This window comes from Musca autumnalis, unplaced genomic scaffold (assembly GCF_047663935.1).
Source record: "Musca autumnalis isolate F117 unplaced genomic scaffold, ASM4766393v1 scaffold_4, whole genome shotgun sequence".
NCBI lineage: Eukaryota > Metazoa > Arthropoda > Insecta > Diptera > Muscidae > Musca > Musca autumnalis.
The window spans coordinates 46,986,817-47,003,737 of record NW_027411977.1 but is presented as its reverse complement, the minus strand read 5'-3'; the positions used below and the strand labels follow the sequence as shown (position 1 = coordinate 47,003,737).

The 16,921-nt window shown below is 34.8% G+C and overlaps 1 protein-coding gene across 1 annotated transcript; it reads right to left on the bottom strand.

Annotated features, from left to right (window-relative positions):
- Positions 1 to 1,365: 1,365 nt before the first annotated feature.
- Nulp1 (Nuclear localized protein 1) lies at positions 1,366 to 6,794 on the bottom strand. Its single transcript, XM_073985582.1, has 9 exons — positions 6,443 to 6,794; positions 5,905 to 6,081; positions 5,612 to 5,799; positions 5,221 to 5,540; positions 4,745 to 5,152; positions 3,065 to 3,206; positions 2,671 to 2,994; positions 2,337 to 2,614; positions 1,366 to 2,271 (listed from the first exon to the last, which is right to left on the bottom strand). The coding sequence occupies exons 1-9, from the start codon at positions 6,584 to 6,586 to the stop codon at positions 2,123 to 2,125; spliced, it is 2,130 nt and encodes a 709-aa protein (XP_073841683.1). The 5' UTR covers positions 6,587 to 6,794; the 3' UTR covers positions 1,366 to 2,122.
- Between the last annotated feature and the right edge of the window lie 10,127 nt (positions 6,795 to 16,921).

Below are 16,921 nucleotides of genomic sequence, written 5' to 3'. Positions count from 1 at the left end.
ATCACATGTACACCAAATAGTCTATCAGTAGTGGGATTCTCTAGTGCATTTTTTGGTTATCGACAAAAATCGTTAAAATTAAAATGCTTATAATTTCGGTAATTAACGATATTATTCGGTAAGTTAGCGATCAATAAAAAGTAGTCGGAAAGTCCTACCGATAGCAACAGTGGTGTCAACTTTTATTTGAACTTTTCATTCATAATTTTGCGTTTTAATTTGACCGATTTTTGTCGGTAACCAAAAAAATGCACTAGAGAATCCCACTACAGGTATGTGATGGAAAACGATTCGACTCGTTTTGCCATAAATCGAAATCGTATATCTCTAATTTTGGTGAATATTTTAATGAAATTGAAAATGGATTTTAAAAATATAATTCAAATACGGGACTTTTGCGAAGCAAAACTAAATATATCATCAACGGCACTCCGATTATATACCATTTCGATTCTGCAAATCGAGTCGATTCGGTTTTCATCACATACCCGTATATCTTTTGACCACCAGTTTAGGACATCTACATAAAAGGTGCTCGATTGTCTCCGTGTTCTCCTCATCCTCATCATGATTTAAACTAAACACTGTAAAAAGGGAATATTTTTGTCCACTCGGCGAGATAATTCCATAAATAGTTTGCAATGTTTTAAAATTTAAAAAAAAAAAAAATTGGTGCCGAATTTATCCACTTCCGACATTTCAAACTTTTTGTTTCCATATTTTTGTCGATTCGGTGGGAATATTCCATGATTAAGTGATTCTAGTAATTTTAAACGTTTTAAAATATGGATTTTAAGATTTCCACTTTTTAAAATTATTTTCCGTGCGCAAAATACAGAGTGAGATATTTATGATTGCCTATATAACTATAATAATTCGAAAGGGAAAAATTCACGGGGAATTATGTTCAGAATAAGATTGATAATAAAATAAAATACATCCAATATTTTGCTTTGAAATTTATATGATAAAGCATTCACGTCATTTTGCATTCTAGTCCGCAGCAAACATGTCAAATAAATGTTAAAACATTGGGGGTTATCATGAACGGCAATTCCCCGTGAATTTTTTCACTTTCTACCTTAAGTTGCAACGGCGGAAAGACGAAACTCACGGGGAAATTTCATTCATGATAACCCCCTTTATGAAATTATAAATGAAAAATACCCTTTCAGAGAGACGTTGGAGGTTTAAATTCTCCACAGAAATGCTTCAAATGCTGGATTACCGGAAAACAACGAATATTTCTATCATAGTACAAAAGGGGACAGGTCTGTATCCTTGAAAAGTGGAAAACAATTCAAGACGTTGCTCTTGAATAACGGGGATTGTACATGTCGTTACATAATTGAAAGAAATTTGTAATTTTGTAAAGCATATGAGACTTTTTTTTCATTTATTATGTTCCATTGACACACCAAAATACAAGTGGTTTGTTGCATATATATAATAAATATAATGTGTTTATATCGTTTTAAATAAGTACGAAAATAGAAACAAAAGAAATAAATTTTGCAGTATTCAAATTGAATTAATTATAAATTTTGCAATTTTAGATGGAATTTAACAAGTAAGCAAATCTACAAATTTTTCATTTCATATTTGCTTTCATAAACTAACAAATCATTTCATAACTTTTTTAAGAAGTTTAATGCTTTAATAAATGTTTGTGTGTATATAATAGATTTTATTGTATTAAATTTCATCTATTTAAAATAGAAAATTTTTATTAATTTCCATATTTTGATGCTACTAATAAAAAAATGTTTTGTGTTTTCTTTTTTCTACATTTAGATTGGGTAGAGAATTATTGTGTGGTCGTCGTGATTGATAACTACTTTGCAATATTTCATATTTATCATTCTTTCGCATTTGACTAAATTGTTTCGTGTGGTTTTTGTTTTTATAAATCGTTTCGAAAAATGTGGGAATTGTAGATATATAATTTTATTTAATATACCATGGTCTTAAAGACTTTTAGTTATTTAATAGACATACATATAAAGCCATATACGATTTATATCATAAAAAATGGTTTTGTTTCTTCTGCTTTATAACTTTGAAGAGGAGGGCAAATTGTTTTCAATAAAACATTATAGAAAACTTCTTTTGATTTTACAGTTTAATCAAAGTAATCTGTGGTATCTTCTTCGGTAGAATCATTTCCCTCATTATCACCTGGTTGCAGGTTTTCGGTGGCACTTCGCACACTCTGTAAAAATTCACGCATGGCATGGACAATATCGGTAAATGACTGGCGCAAAACAGCTCCTATAGATTGTGAAAGTTTTATTGTTAAGAGTTTTATGAATGAGATTTAAAGTGAAAACATTAACCTTCTCCGGTGCCAGCAGCTGCATTATCCAAATTCATATTTAACGCCTGTAAATGGCGATCAACTTCTGCCACTTCATTGGCTGCATCGGCTGGTACCTGGGCAGCAACTCGGGCGGCAGCTTGCTCCACATTAGCCACAACCTGTTGTTGTTGTTGGGGATCTGCGGCATTAGCAGCGGCGGCAGCATTTTGTAAATTAAATGTGGGCAACAGAGATTGGAAAAACATTGAAACAGAACGATTGCTGGCTGTGGTGGGGCTACTTGATGAAGATTTCCTACAAAAATACATTCAATAAAGATATATTTCAATTTAAAATAGCTGTTAGCTTACCTTTCATAGAAATTAACCGAATCTAGTGGTGGCAATGGATCATACATCATAATTGCTTCCTTTTCCTTGGCCACAAAGGGTGCCAGTGGCACCTTTTCCTTGTAGTCCGAGAGAATAACATGCCTCAATATGGGTCTTGGTGGTTGAACATAACGTGCTGATCTTTTCTGTTTATAGTCTTGGATAACTTCATCTTTACTTTCGATGCGATCCAAAGCAGCATTAACATTGCGCTCCAACCAGGGTAAAATATTATTTTGACGCCAAATAACTTTGGCGCGACAAACATATAATGAAACCAGCTGATGAAGAGCTGGGGATTGACTGGAAAGTATTTAAAATATGGAATGTAAAAATGGAGGGTTTATTTTACAGTGGACTTGTTTTAATTTACCTTCCAGAAACTTCAGAATTAAAGTATGAATTGCTCAATACCCGTTTATCTGTCTGCACTGATAGTTCATCCAACAAGGGTTTCAAGACACCAGGGAACATGAGTAGGGCGTACTGCAATGCTTTGTCGGCATTTTCACCATCTAAAGTAGAGAAAAGAAAAATGAAGAAATTTAATTGGGGTTATTTTTATGGGCATTTTTTATTTCATAGGCATTTAGCCAGGTACATAATTATCTCAATACCGTTGGGAGGGCATGGAAAGGTATTTTTTGGGCAGATGGCTTTGATTTAATGTAAAGTTGTTTCTAAATAAAATAAATAAACAGTTCCGGGGATATCACATCTCTTTTTAGGAATCTCTGTGGTTTGGACTTGTTTCTGAAATTCACTTATGACTGGCGACCACACATTTCGAACAAGGCCGAAGGGTAGTATTCTCGATATCGTGAAACAACATAGCATGGGTGAACATTTGCTAGGTTCAGGCTAGGCTTTATTTGTGTCCAATATTTTATCCTGTCATTTTTGATAACATCCATTTCAGATTTCAGTAACGGGACAACCCTGGCTATTTTCCAGTCTTTGTGAACTATTAGGATGGTCGATTATAATCACCATTGAAATTCCGTTAGATCCAATTGTTTGGACAGATGTCCTATCATCTTTTATCCAAGGGTTCGATAACACCATAACCGTTGTCTACAATTTACTAATACCGGTTCAAATGTTGCAGAACTTCAGATGCTCTGGCCACTAACCTATATACCGACATCCAATATCAACTCTCTGACTCTGGGATGGCGAAGCTCATCACACTCATTTGCATATCCAGCCGCCTTTGCTGGCGAATTAGGTAATATTTCAGGTTATCGACCAGCAGGAATATGGCGAGCGACTGTAGGAGTAATGATGCCTCGGAATTTTTGAGCATCAGATGGGTTGGTCAGTTCTCTAAAGCATTTGTTGTGAATTCTCTGAATCCTTGCCAATTGTTTTTCTCTTAGTTAAGGAAGTACGTCATTCAGAGGTTATGAAGTCGGGTAATTTCCTAGGGTTGAATGCCAAAGATCCTGATTCAAATTAAAATCTCCTAGGACCAGTCGATTATTGCCTTCCAATCGACAAGGGTTTGATGTCAGGCAAATACCGTGAGACTTAGTATATGTGTCTCGCTGACATCAAGCCACTGTTGGAAGGGCGGGTTCAAGTCTTGATTCCTGCCACCTTCACGCCAAGTATGGGCTCATAAACCGAAGGCCCGCTTGGAACAAGTTGGCACATCACGAAGCGACATAATCCCTATCCTTATACTCCCTCAGGAAAGTCAGAAAGAAACAATTCCTGAAATATATCCACTCATGGCATCCGTTGAGTTTCACCTATGTTGAATAAGACGTTTACAAACGGAGCATGATCCGGGATTACTCTCAATGCCGACACGGACCAGAAGAATCTGGAGCAGGCATACAGCTCCCAAATAAAAATGAACATACATGGGTGCTTGCTAGGGTAACGGCCCTGTCTTGTTCCTGAAGGCGTCTGATTCCATGATTCTCATCAGTTTCTAATATGATCACTCCAAGGGGAATATAAACATACTACATTTGATGAAGTTACAACGCCAAATCTGGCTAATAATATAAACTACATGTACGCTATTCCAAACTATAAAACTTACCTCCATGCAATAAGAACAGTGCCAAAGCATATGAATATGCCATATTGGGTAACTGTGATAGATTGCGTACGACATTATATTCCTCATAGAATTTAATTAGCCATGCATGTTGCTTGCTGCGTATGGCATAATAGTCAATGATTAAAACCATTGCCAAAGGATCAACATCAGGATTGAGACTTAAAACCAACTTTGAAATTTCAAATGCTGTACGGCAACAGGCTCTAGCTTCCAAGTATTGGGCATGCTTGAAAAGTACCACAAAAAAAGCACGATTCTCTTGACGTCTATAGTCTAAGCGGCAATTGCCATTGATTAAACTGAAACTTGGATGTAAAGATGTTTCCAAAACTAACACAGCCCTTTCGATTAGTTCAGCGGCAAGTGAGAAATCTTCGGTCATTTTGCCTAAAAGAAAACATAAATCAAATTGTTATTGGAGATATTACAACTCAATAATAATTTCGAGTACTCACATAATTCACTCAATTGTATTAATGAATCGACATGATATGGACAACGTCTTATTAAATTTATCAAAAAGTCCGAATCGGTTCTCTCCAATGCCGTAAGAAACAGATTTTGTACACTTTGATAATATTGGCTGTGCTCAAAAGCAAACCATTGTACTTTATCTATTGGTCCCACACGTGACATTGTCGATGTGGATGTTGCATTATCCGGTGGCTGGCATGGTCTCATGTTTATAATGTTCTTGGTAATTGGTGGCCATGATTCTTTGGCGGTTACCATGTATGTTGATTTGAGAGTTAATTTTTGACGTCCTCGTTTGTTCCTTGAAATTGTAAATAAAATGGTTTTACACTTGTATATCCATATAAAGAACTTTTTATAATAAAAACTCACTCAATTTTGACCACTCTCTTGCCAAATGTCCGCCGCATTTCATTTTGTGGGTTAAGGTTTTTCAACTCCACAGCCAATAAGGATTTATCGATTTCAATCCTAGGTGTTGTTAATTTGGGATTTTGTGTAGTGGCCACGGACACCTTATTGAGTAGAGGATCAATGTCATTGATATACTTGTCGGTGAGCTGTACAATAAAAAAATAAAAGTTAGTGTAATAAAAAAATGGTTCGGAAGAACTGCATGTATTTTCATAATTTTGATATAATATTGATAACACTAGAAGCATTACCTCATTGTCTTCGCTGCTTATGTGATTTCCAGTATACTTGGACTTCTTCTTACGCTTCTTCTTTTTCTTCTTAGAAGCAGCTGGCCCTGGCCCTTCAAGATTAGTGGCGGCCGATGCATGTTCGGTCTCATTGTCATCCTCTTTTACCTCACTTTCAGAAAGGCTTTGTTGGTTCAGCTGTTTCAAAAGATTAAAAAATCTACGTATAAATCATACATATTGATACTTATCAATCTCCTCTTTATGTTCAAAGCAACATGCAACGTCTATCATGGATGGTGATGGTGTATGTTGGCTTGTATGTGTATAATAAACATATGTTATGATAGTTGGTGGTTAACTAACCTACATTCATAACAAATATTTTGTGTATAATATAGCTGAAGAAAACAACTCAGTAGTCTTTCTTCTTCCTGACCCTTTGGTAACAACACACCCAGCCACCCACCACACATCAACAATAATATATGATGACAAAACATATAGGCAGACAGACTTTTCAATATGTAATCTTTCAAATGAATATATAAATTCTTACCAAATCGAAAAAGTTCGATTTCCCCTTGCCACTTTGCAAATCGGGATCATCTTCTCCTCCACTGCTCAACAAATTATCAACATCTTCAATGTCTTCTTGTAGCTCATTACTACCTTGCAATTTTTTCAGGACTCTGGATGACATACTGAATGCACGTCTCCTACTTTTGCGTTAACGAACAAGTAGCAGATTAACAAATTAGCAATGTCCACGGTTAAGGAATTAAAGAAACTATTAAATTATTGCAAATTTTTAGAATTTTCACAATTCTTCCTTGCAAAAAAAATCCAAGAGTTGTGTGTTCTGAACGACGATTCAGTGGAATAAACTATCGGAACTACACCTTCAAACTAGAGTTGTACAATCTAGTTCAATAGCTCAGCTCTTTTAACTGAACTAGTTCAGTAATCTAGTTCATAGTTCACTATCCAGTTCAAGCATTCGGATCAGAATCGTTCACGGGCTCTTATCATTCGCTTGATGATGATGTACACCAAATAGGAACAAACATAACCTTGCGTTTACAAATGACGGGACAGTTGACTTCATGTATTGATTGTCAAAATCCCACAACTTGCCTGCGTGACGTAGGCGTCCCGACAATTGCAAAAACAGTTGTAAAATTTTGAATGAAAATCGTCGATTTCTTTTTGCTTTCCGTTCACATATTTTGTTTATGTTCATGTTCTTTTGTTTTCAACACATTTCAATTATTATCTCACTTATTTTTACAAAAATGCCAAAAATTTGTCTTCCCTACTGTCTGTGAAAAAATGATGGACAGCTGGGAGACAAACGACAAATGTATGTATGTGTTAGTAAATCAGAGTTGTATTTGAAGACAAATTGTCTGGTGTAAACGCCTAGTTAGAATAGTTTATTAAACTAAAAAAATATTACATGTAGATAATTTTATTCCATTCATAAAGAATGATTAAGTTTAGAAAAAACCTCCTTCGGAAAAAATTGTAATTAGAATTTCATTTAAGTGGCTGGCAAAAAAAATCTTACGTTGTGCGTTAGTAGAAATTATAACTGCACAAAAGCTTTATGTATGTTTCTTTTTTTCCTTTTTTATACCCTCAGCCTTTAGGCTAGAAAGGGTATATACACTTTCATACGGGCAAAATGTGCCTCATCGAAATAATGGTTTTAGACCCCAAGTATGTTTGGACGAAATGTGTTTCAGACAATTTGGAGTCGATTTATCAATGTCCGTCCGTCTGTCTGTCTGTCCGTCTGGCTGGCTGGTGCGCACGATAACTCTCGAACGGATGAGCGAATTTCGTCTAAAATTTGGCTATAGTAATATTTTGTCCAAACTTAGTTTAAGTTCGAAGATGGGCCATATCGGTAAACTCCTTCAGGTACCTTCCCCACAAAAGTTCAAAAATGTTCGGAAAATTTGTGCACACGATAACTCTTGAATGGAGTAACCGATTTGGTCCATACTTTGCACATTGTGAAATGTGTACCAGACTTAGATAAGGTTTCAACATGGACTCAATCGTTCCACTCGTTCAGGTACCTCCCACACAAAATTTCGGAAAAGTTCAGTTTAGGGTCTGCTCTCGAATCGCTTTGATTTTTGTTGTAGCAACTTATATTCACTGCCCCCCATACGATCATGGTAGAACAAATACAAGGTAAAGTTAATACTACAACAAATACAACTCGAACAACAACCACAAAGGAATTTGTTTTTGTTTGTAACGTTACTGCCAGTTGTATTTGTAAACAAAACAAGGAAATGTCTATAAATTATTGGAATTTAAAAAACTAATAATTTTTCACATTTGGTTGAATATTTTGGAAAACATGAATGAAAATTCGTTACATTTTCAATTTTTATGTTTCCACATCATTCCACTAAATGCATAAATTCTCGCAGAAAGTAGAATTCTTGCAGAAAAGTTTGGGGTCGCTGGAAATTCATAGAAAAAGGAGAAGCTGTTTCAATGTTTTGTTTTCGAAATCAAAGAAGCACATGTTTATTAGGGCTTTATTTTTTTAAATTTTAACAAAATACCTCACATATTAACAAACGTTGTATCGCCTCTACAAGCGGGGATTTACTGCGCGGCTTATCGTTCGAACTTGGAGGAGGTTACATATCATTGATATGAAGAAGTCTTTCTGGGAAATGTTTTTTCCGAATAATATATTTTTTTTCTCAAATAATATATGTCCCCAATGTACATCAAAATAGAAATAAATGTATAAAATGTCATATAAAATTTGACACTAACGTTACAACCCAGTTCAGTCAGATGTGTATTGCTGCTACCTTTTCTTATTCTACCATGCCATACGATGGTAAAAGTTTCATCAGGGGCAAGTCCATACTTCCTGAGAAAATTGCCTGAAAGGTGCAAAAAAACCCTATGACACCGTGTGTAGTGGTTGGATCGTAAGGTAACTCTCGAACGGATCAGCCATTTCGGTCCAAAATGTGGCCTTCGTAATATTTTGTGAAAGCTTAGTTTAAGTTCGAAGATAAGCCATATCGGTCCACTCCTTCAGGTACCTCCCCGACAAACGTTCAAAAATGTTCGGAAATATAGTGCACACGATAACTCTTGATGGGAGTGACAGATTTGGTCCATACTTTACACATCCTAATATATCTACCAGGTATAGATCAGGTTCGAATATGGACTATATTTGTCCACTCCGTCGGGTACCTCCCATACACATTTTTAGATAAATTCACTTTAAGACATGCTCTCGGATCATTTTGATTTTTGTTGAAGCAACATACGTTCGCTGCCTCAATTACGACAGTAAAAGTTTTTTCAAGGGCACGTCCATACTTCTTGAGAAAAAAACCCGAAAGTTGTAAAAACCCCCTATGGCATCATATGTAGTGACTGGAGAGCTCGAACTGAATACTGCGTTCGTCCACATTTTGGATATCGTAATATATCTTGGAATATTAGATGAAATTCGAAGGTGGAAGGAGTGGAACTTCCGATACATCCCCCACAAAAGTTCGAAAATATTCCCTAAAAAGGTACTCTAAATATTGTCGAAACTCAGTTTAAAAAACCCCTATCTATCGATATCCCCGCAAAGTATTGCGCTTTAATCCTATCGATATTGTTTTGAAAACCCCCCTATATACGTAAGTTTTTTTTGGAAAAAAACGTATTTCAATCGACACAGGCTGAGGGTATTGCTCTGTTCCTTTACGTGCCTGAGGTTACCATTTCTTACCATTTTTAACCTGTAAAGTGTTCCCTTACTTTTAATAGCATACAATTTATATGATAGCATTTTACCACTTTTACCATTTTCTGCCACTGTTACCATTTTTAAACGTAAAGGAACAGACCATATATCTCTGTCGGCAATGTCGACTGATACTTTTTTACTTGTTCTATCCAAAACAAGGCAAATTGAATGATAATTGATTCGATATATCGGAAATTAAGCGCGTTACAACAACCACATGAAAAAAGTGTAAGTGAAGCCAAGTTTTTTGAAAAACAACAATATGGCTGACGCATTAAAAGCTCTGTTTCTTTATGTGCAAGAATCTTCAATTTTTACCACTTTTTACTCGAAAAGCGTTCCTTTACTTCAGACACAATACAATTCATATGGAATCAGTTTACAACTTTTACCACTTTTGCCGGTTTTACCATTTTCAAAAGTAAAGGAACGGACCAAAAGTTAAACATAATTTAACTGTTTTGGGACAACGCTTGTCCCAACGTGCCACTAAATGGACCGTATGTGCCGAGGGCTTAAAAAACTTGGCTTCACATACAATTTTTTCATGTGGTTGTTGTAACGCAACGCACAACGCATCGTATGTGCTGAGCGCTTTACTTTCTTTCGGTCTGCGCTCAGTGAGCTATTGAACTATATTGTCTGATCTAGTTCATACGCTCTTTTTAATGAATCGTTCAATTGAACTAGTTCGTTCATGAACTATACAACTCTACTTCAAACTTGAATAACAATTTGAGAACCTTGAACATGAACGGTCACTACCCAGCAAAAAGCATGATGAAATAATAAGGTGGCGTAAAACGTCCAGCTGATTGGTTTCAATCTGTCAAATTTTTTGTTATTGTGAATAAATTGTATAAAAACGTAAACAAACATTTTGACATATTGAAGATTTTTCAGCCAAAAATGAGTCGTTGTTGTGCAACTTACGTGACCTGTTAAATGGATCTTGAGCAAAAAGTTTACATCAAAAAAACATTTGCACTCAGTTTCAGTCCGCCACATGGTAGAACAAGATATAAAGGGTAGAAAAAACGTAGACCTAATAATCCTATAAGACGAAGTCTTAAAAATATCATACATAGTGCGTATGTATTTATCCGGATTTAATAAACCCACGTCAAATAAATCCTCATAAAGAAAGTTGACCCACCAAAAAGCTCTAAAGGTGCGAACAGAATGAAATAGGTAGTACTTGGCCTTTAGTCTTTTACATGAAAATGAGCGTGATAAAGCGGCGTATTTCATTGTGTTTCTACCTTAAAGGCCTCGACACATAAGAAGCATGGCATTTGTTTCTTTAACAACCTTTTTTGTATTTTTCCTTTTAGAAATAATAAGTGGTCTGTTCCAGTACTGCAAGAATCTACTAATTTTTACTATTTTTTCCGATAACATAAAGGAAAAAATGTTATCGTAGTAAAAAATAGTAGCTTCTTGCAGGTTCTGGAACACAGCAAAGGTAAGTATATTGTGTTTTTGTAATTTCAAGTGTTTGGTTTTATTTTGTGTTGCCCTGCCAACATTTGCTATCCATGGTTTAATAAGAAAGGTTAGCCAAAGCTTTATGTCAATTTAAATTTTTTCATTCGAGTATGCCTAAAACTTCAAAACAATATAAACAAACTGTGTATGTGTGTGTGGTGTTTGAATAATATGCCAAACAATTTTAAAAATAATCGAATTCAATGATTTTTAAAATTGTTTTTAGACCATTTGTATGGAAGAAATTTGTGAGATTTGCATTGAAACAATCAGTTTATCATATTCAAAACTCGATTATGTTGAGAAAACTTAACTCTTCATTCATTTTTCGCGTTTTTTATAAAATGCTCAGAAAATGGATTGTAAACAAACCCACTTGTTGCTTTTATTTTGAAGTTTTAGGAATTCAAGAAAAACAAGGGTTCTATAGATTTTTTTCATTTAAATCTACCTCTTTACTTATACCATGTTGCTATCTGTTTATTGTCCAATGAGTCACTTCAATTAGATTGCACAAACGAATGCGATAGTCGCATTCTTATCCAAAAAGATAAAGCTCTCGGGAAGAACTGTTCCACTCATTAGATACTTTTTTGAGTGTCTAACATGATACAATGATACAAGGTAACCTCACGCTCAGAGCTCACAAAGTTGTATTCGCTTTGCCGTCCCTTCATTGCCAAACTCATTTTGACAAACTTTGTATGTATATGTAAAAACATACATACGTCAGGTTTATTTACATTTCAAATCTGAAATCAATTTAATTTTAAATTTTTTAATTAAAACATTTTAGACCATTTGGAGTCGATTTTGCCTTGTCTGTCCGCCCGCCTGAAGGATGACTCTCAAACGGATCTGCTAATGCGTTTCAAATATCGGTCCTCGTCATATTTTTCAAAATTTTAATCAATTTCGAGAATGGGCCAGTCCACTTCTTCCGGTACATCCCACATAAAAGTTCAAAGATTTTCGCTAAAATGGTGCGTACGATAGCTCACGAACGGATCAACTGAATTTGTCAAAAATTAATCCTCGCAATATTTTTTCCAGATATAGATTAAGGATGGACTATATCTATCCAATCCTTCGAGTACCTCCACACAAAATGTTCGCTTAAGGGCTGTTCGAGAATCGTTTTTAAATTCCTTGTGGTCCTGTTTACAGTGAAATGATGTGTTTCGTGATCAAGTCCATGCTTCCGGACATATTTGACCAAAAAAAATGTCCGGAAGCATGGACAATAATTGAAAAAGTGGCAGACATTGGTCCAACCTTAACAAATCGGAATATTCCTCTCAAACATGGGCAAGTCCTTGCTTCCTGAAAAAATGCTACGGTGACAAACTAAAATGGCTGTTTGGCAGGAGAACTATCGAAATGACTCCCCAAATTAGATAGTCATGATTAAAATGACAAAACATACACATAAAGACAAGACATACACAGATATTTTCCTATGAAATATATGTATGCTTTTTATTCTTGTAAATCATAAAAAAAAATCATGCATTTTTTATCTTTAAATAAAAGAATACAATATTCTCACAAAGTTAAAAGAATTTCAAAAGTTTACATCTTCTGGGGGTAGCTGTGGTATTCTTCTTTCTGACTTCAAAGGCCTTTTGTTGTTTTTCTTGACGATAGCTTGGCAATGGTACGCTTGTCAGCATTAGGAATCGACAAATCCCACGGCAGCGAGAAAGAGTTTCGCCCAGCAGCAGCCAAAGCACCTATACTGCCACAAAAATATCAGAATTCAACGTGATGAGTTGACAATCATTGGACAATGCGTGGGTCACGCAGCAACTCTCTGTTTTCTTTAGATTTAAGAAGGCGAATGCAGATTCGATCCAGATGAGGAAACGCCATCATGGGCACCAGGGGTCAATTTCCACATACTAATCTTGTCAACACTCATACTTAGAATGCTTTTTGCATCGAATTTGCAATTGCTTCTTGACCAGAGCGGTTAGTACCACAACACAGACACGGGGGATAGGAACAACGCCTGTAACAAAAGGCACACATTCAGTATATGAATATAAACTCATTAATTTTCGCTGCAGCCCAATGACTTACTGGCCTGGTGGTACCACGCTTATTACAACGCCTGAATTGGTAGATGTTTTGTCATCAGGGCGAATGTGTGCTCTTTCATGATTTGCCATTATTTTCCAGTGGTCTTGCGTTGGCTAAACTCTGCAATAACAAGAATAACAAAAGTTATATTTCACATTGCAGAGAAACAGTTATTTTTGCGGGTTTTCACTGAATTTCCATATATCCACATAGACCGCGTTGTCTTCTTCATTTTTACTTACCGTTTTTCTTGGCCTTTTCTCAAAATAACGAATATTTTATTATGTTTCAATAAAATTGAAATCAAAAATCAATTTCTTGAAAACGTAAACAAACAGTATTTTGTTATTGTTGTCATTGACATACAATAACAAAAACAACTTTCATATCGTTTCATGCATGGTTGTATTTGACAGCTCAAGGACGGATTTTTCAAATGAGATTACCTTCTTATTCTGCCATGAGTGTCTAATTGGACACTTCAGAAAGTTATTAAAACGATAATATCGGTGGAGCAATGGTAAGCATGCTCGCATTGCAATCTGAAAGCCCGGGTTCGATTCCCAGGCCAGTCGACATTTTTTTAATGACAAATCTTTTTTTTAACTATAAAACATTAATATAGCTAAAAACTTGATAAAAATACACATTAATAAATAAAAAAGAATAATATTTTATTTTGATTTTCTTTTTAACTTAATTTAATTCCTTTTTATTTTATGTTTTGTTTTATTGTTGTTGTTGTGTCGTTAATCCTTTGTTTGGGTTATTTTTGACTTTTTGGTTTTTTATTATTTAATTTAATTCATTATTTATATTTTTATAATTGTTTCAGGAATTGTCGCTTATATTAATTTTGTCATTTGAAAAATGCGATGTCGCCTGACCTGGTAATCGAACCCCGGACATTCAGATTGCAAAGCGAGCATGCTTACCATTGCACCACCTGCGTATATAACCATCTGTGTACAAATGTCTTATTTGTTCAACTTACAACAATTCTAAAAATAAATGTAAGCTGTCTAATTTGTATCCAAATAAAGGATGGAAAATAGATATGTCTATCTAATTTCCATCCTTCATGGGGATATAAATGAGATAGCTTACATTTATTTTTAGATACATATGTTATTGTTGTTATTTGTCTATCGTATTCTTTTCTAAATGGTGACTGGATACGATACAAATGGGATAACAATGTAATTGTTATTGTATATTAGACAAATGTCGCATTTTTACAGAAAATTAGACACCAAAAAGATCCTCATTTATAAAATTAGATAAAACTCACTTCCAATTGCTGGCAGGGTGTAATTCAATGGATGTTATGTGAGAGTGTGTATATACAATGTGTGTTGATTTTAGCTAGGTTTTTGTATTTGAATTCAATGTTGTATGTTAAAACTAACTTTATGTTCAATGTTTTTTGTGCGTATTTACAAATGTAAATAAAATAAAATAAAGGTGGAAAAAAGCTGCCTTAGTATTTGTAATAAAGCATTGAAAAATAGGGTTACCAGCCAAGTCGGACTATAGGAAAGGTTTGGAATTAAATTACTAACATTAAAAATAAATAAATAATTCGAATATACAAATTTCGAATGATTTGTGATATAAATGCTAGTCTCCAAGCTTAGCCTTCGTCCACCCACTAAAAAACACCATTCAATATGCCTGATGATCGGTCTAACCACCCGTGAAACGTAGCATAGTGGTTGAATGTGTGGGACTTCGGTGGATTCCTAATTTTTCAATGTACCTATTAGGTCTAATAGCTCATCTCGAAAGAGAATTAATTCAAAGTAATGTTTTATAACTTTTGTTTTATGTGAAATTTTATGTTTAACAAGGACAAGTGTATCGTTTTGATGTTGAATGTAACTTGTATTTGTTGACTGTAACTTGTATCACGATCGCACGATTTTAAGGTTGATGACGGACTAATTGATTGCTGTCCTTTGCACTGCTTTTAAAGTAGACAACTTCCAGGATTTGTAGGAAAAGAGAGCAATATGTTAATAGCTAGCGACCGCGGGTTATATGTATGTGTGTATATATGTACAAATGTAAATACTGCGGACCGCTAGCCAAAAATTCATCAAAACAACGCTACAGTGCTCGCAATAAGTATGGTCCTAGACCATACAGCATTCTTGCTGAAGGCATATCTGATAAAAGACTAAAGACCATGTTCGACCTAATAAAAAGATTCTAGAATCACATTTGAATTAGGTCGAACTTGGTCTTTAGTCATTTACCAGATATGACTTAAGCAAGATGCAAACTTTTTGCTGGGAATTCATAAGTGAATTCATAGGAAAAATGTACTCCAACGGCAAATGTACTGTACACTTGTAGTGATTCAACTACATCCGCGAATGCAAACCTTTTGCTGGGCTTGGACGGATTAAAAATCCAATCCGAAGAATGCATATAAATTCAATCCAAAGCACTGCATCTTAAACCATGATTTGAACGGAGTGCATCCTAGCTGTGTGCTGTGGAAGCAAAATGGAGTGCATCCTAGCTGCGCGCTCTCTTGTAAAATTCATAAGTGAATTCATAGGAAAAGATGTACTCCAACGGCAAATGTACCGTACACATGTAGTGATTCAACTGCATTCGCGGATGCAAACTTTTTGCTAGGATGCATGGTATAAGTAAAGAGGTAGATTTAAATGAAAAAAATCTATAGAACCCTAGTTTTTCCTGAATTCATAAAACTTCAAAATTAGTATACAAAAAGGCAACAAGTGGATTTGTTTACAAAATACCAATTTTGAGCATTTTATAAAAAACGCGAAAAATGTATGAAGGGCCAAGTTTTCTCCACATAATCGAGTTGTGGATATGATAAAATTATTGTTTCAATAATAAGCTGAAGGATTTCTTCCATACAAATGCTCTAAAAACAATTTTGAAAATCATTGAATTCGATTGTTTTTAAAATTGTTGGCATATTATTCAAACATCACACACACATACAAAGATTGTGTATATTGTTTTGACGTTTTAGGAACAGTCGAAAGAAAAAAATTAAATAGACAGGAAGCTTTAGCTAACCTTTATTATTAAACCATGCTAGGATGTATTTCCGCTGCATTTGTACTGTACACTTGTAGTGATTAAACTTTTTGCTGGGTAGCACTTGTCACTTGTGTTGCTCCATCACAGGGTGTTTCAAAGCCGTACATTCACACGTGACATCATTTCATAATGAATATCAATTCTTTGACATTTCTTCATTTCAAGCATTCTTGTTTGTTTCATTTGTTTTGTTTTGGCGCAATTCTTTGTATGCAAAAAATATTTTGGCCGCATGTCGCCATATTGTTGTTCGCCGGTAAATTGGGTTGGTAATTTAGTGCTGTTTTACATTTAAGCGACTTGTCTTACGATTTTTTGTCTCCTCTTTGTGGTGGTTATTCTTGTTAGGCAGAGTTGCAAAACATAGTAAGAGAAATTGAAACAAAATTTAGTTTTGCAATGAATTTTGTGCATAAAAAATCATTTAAAGCATAAAATGATTATTTGTTATAAGCATTTTAAAATTTGTATAACATATTTTTATAAAATACCTTCTTTTTACATTAAGTATTTTTAACAAAATGTACACTTGGTACCATGTTACAAAAAAATGCAACCCTGTGTGTGAAATTTACGAAGATGAGCAAA

Bases quoted from the DNA above. Each gene is read 5' to 3' on its own strand.
- Nulp1 (XM_073985582.1), bottom strand. From the start codon at position 6,586: ATGTCATCCAGAGTCCTGAAAAAATTGCAAGGTAGTAATGAGCTACAA. The intron at 6,082-6,442 runs GTAAGAATTTAT...CTTTTGAAACAG, and splicing joins AATCGAACTTTTTCGATTTG to CTGAACCAACAAAGCCTTTC. The intron at 5,153-5,220 runs GTGAGTACTCGA...GTTTTCTTTTAG, and splicing joins AATACAATTGAGTGAATTAT to GCAAAATGACCGAAGATTTC.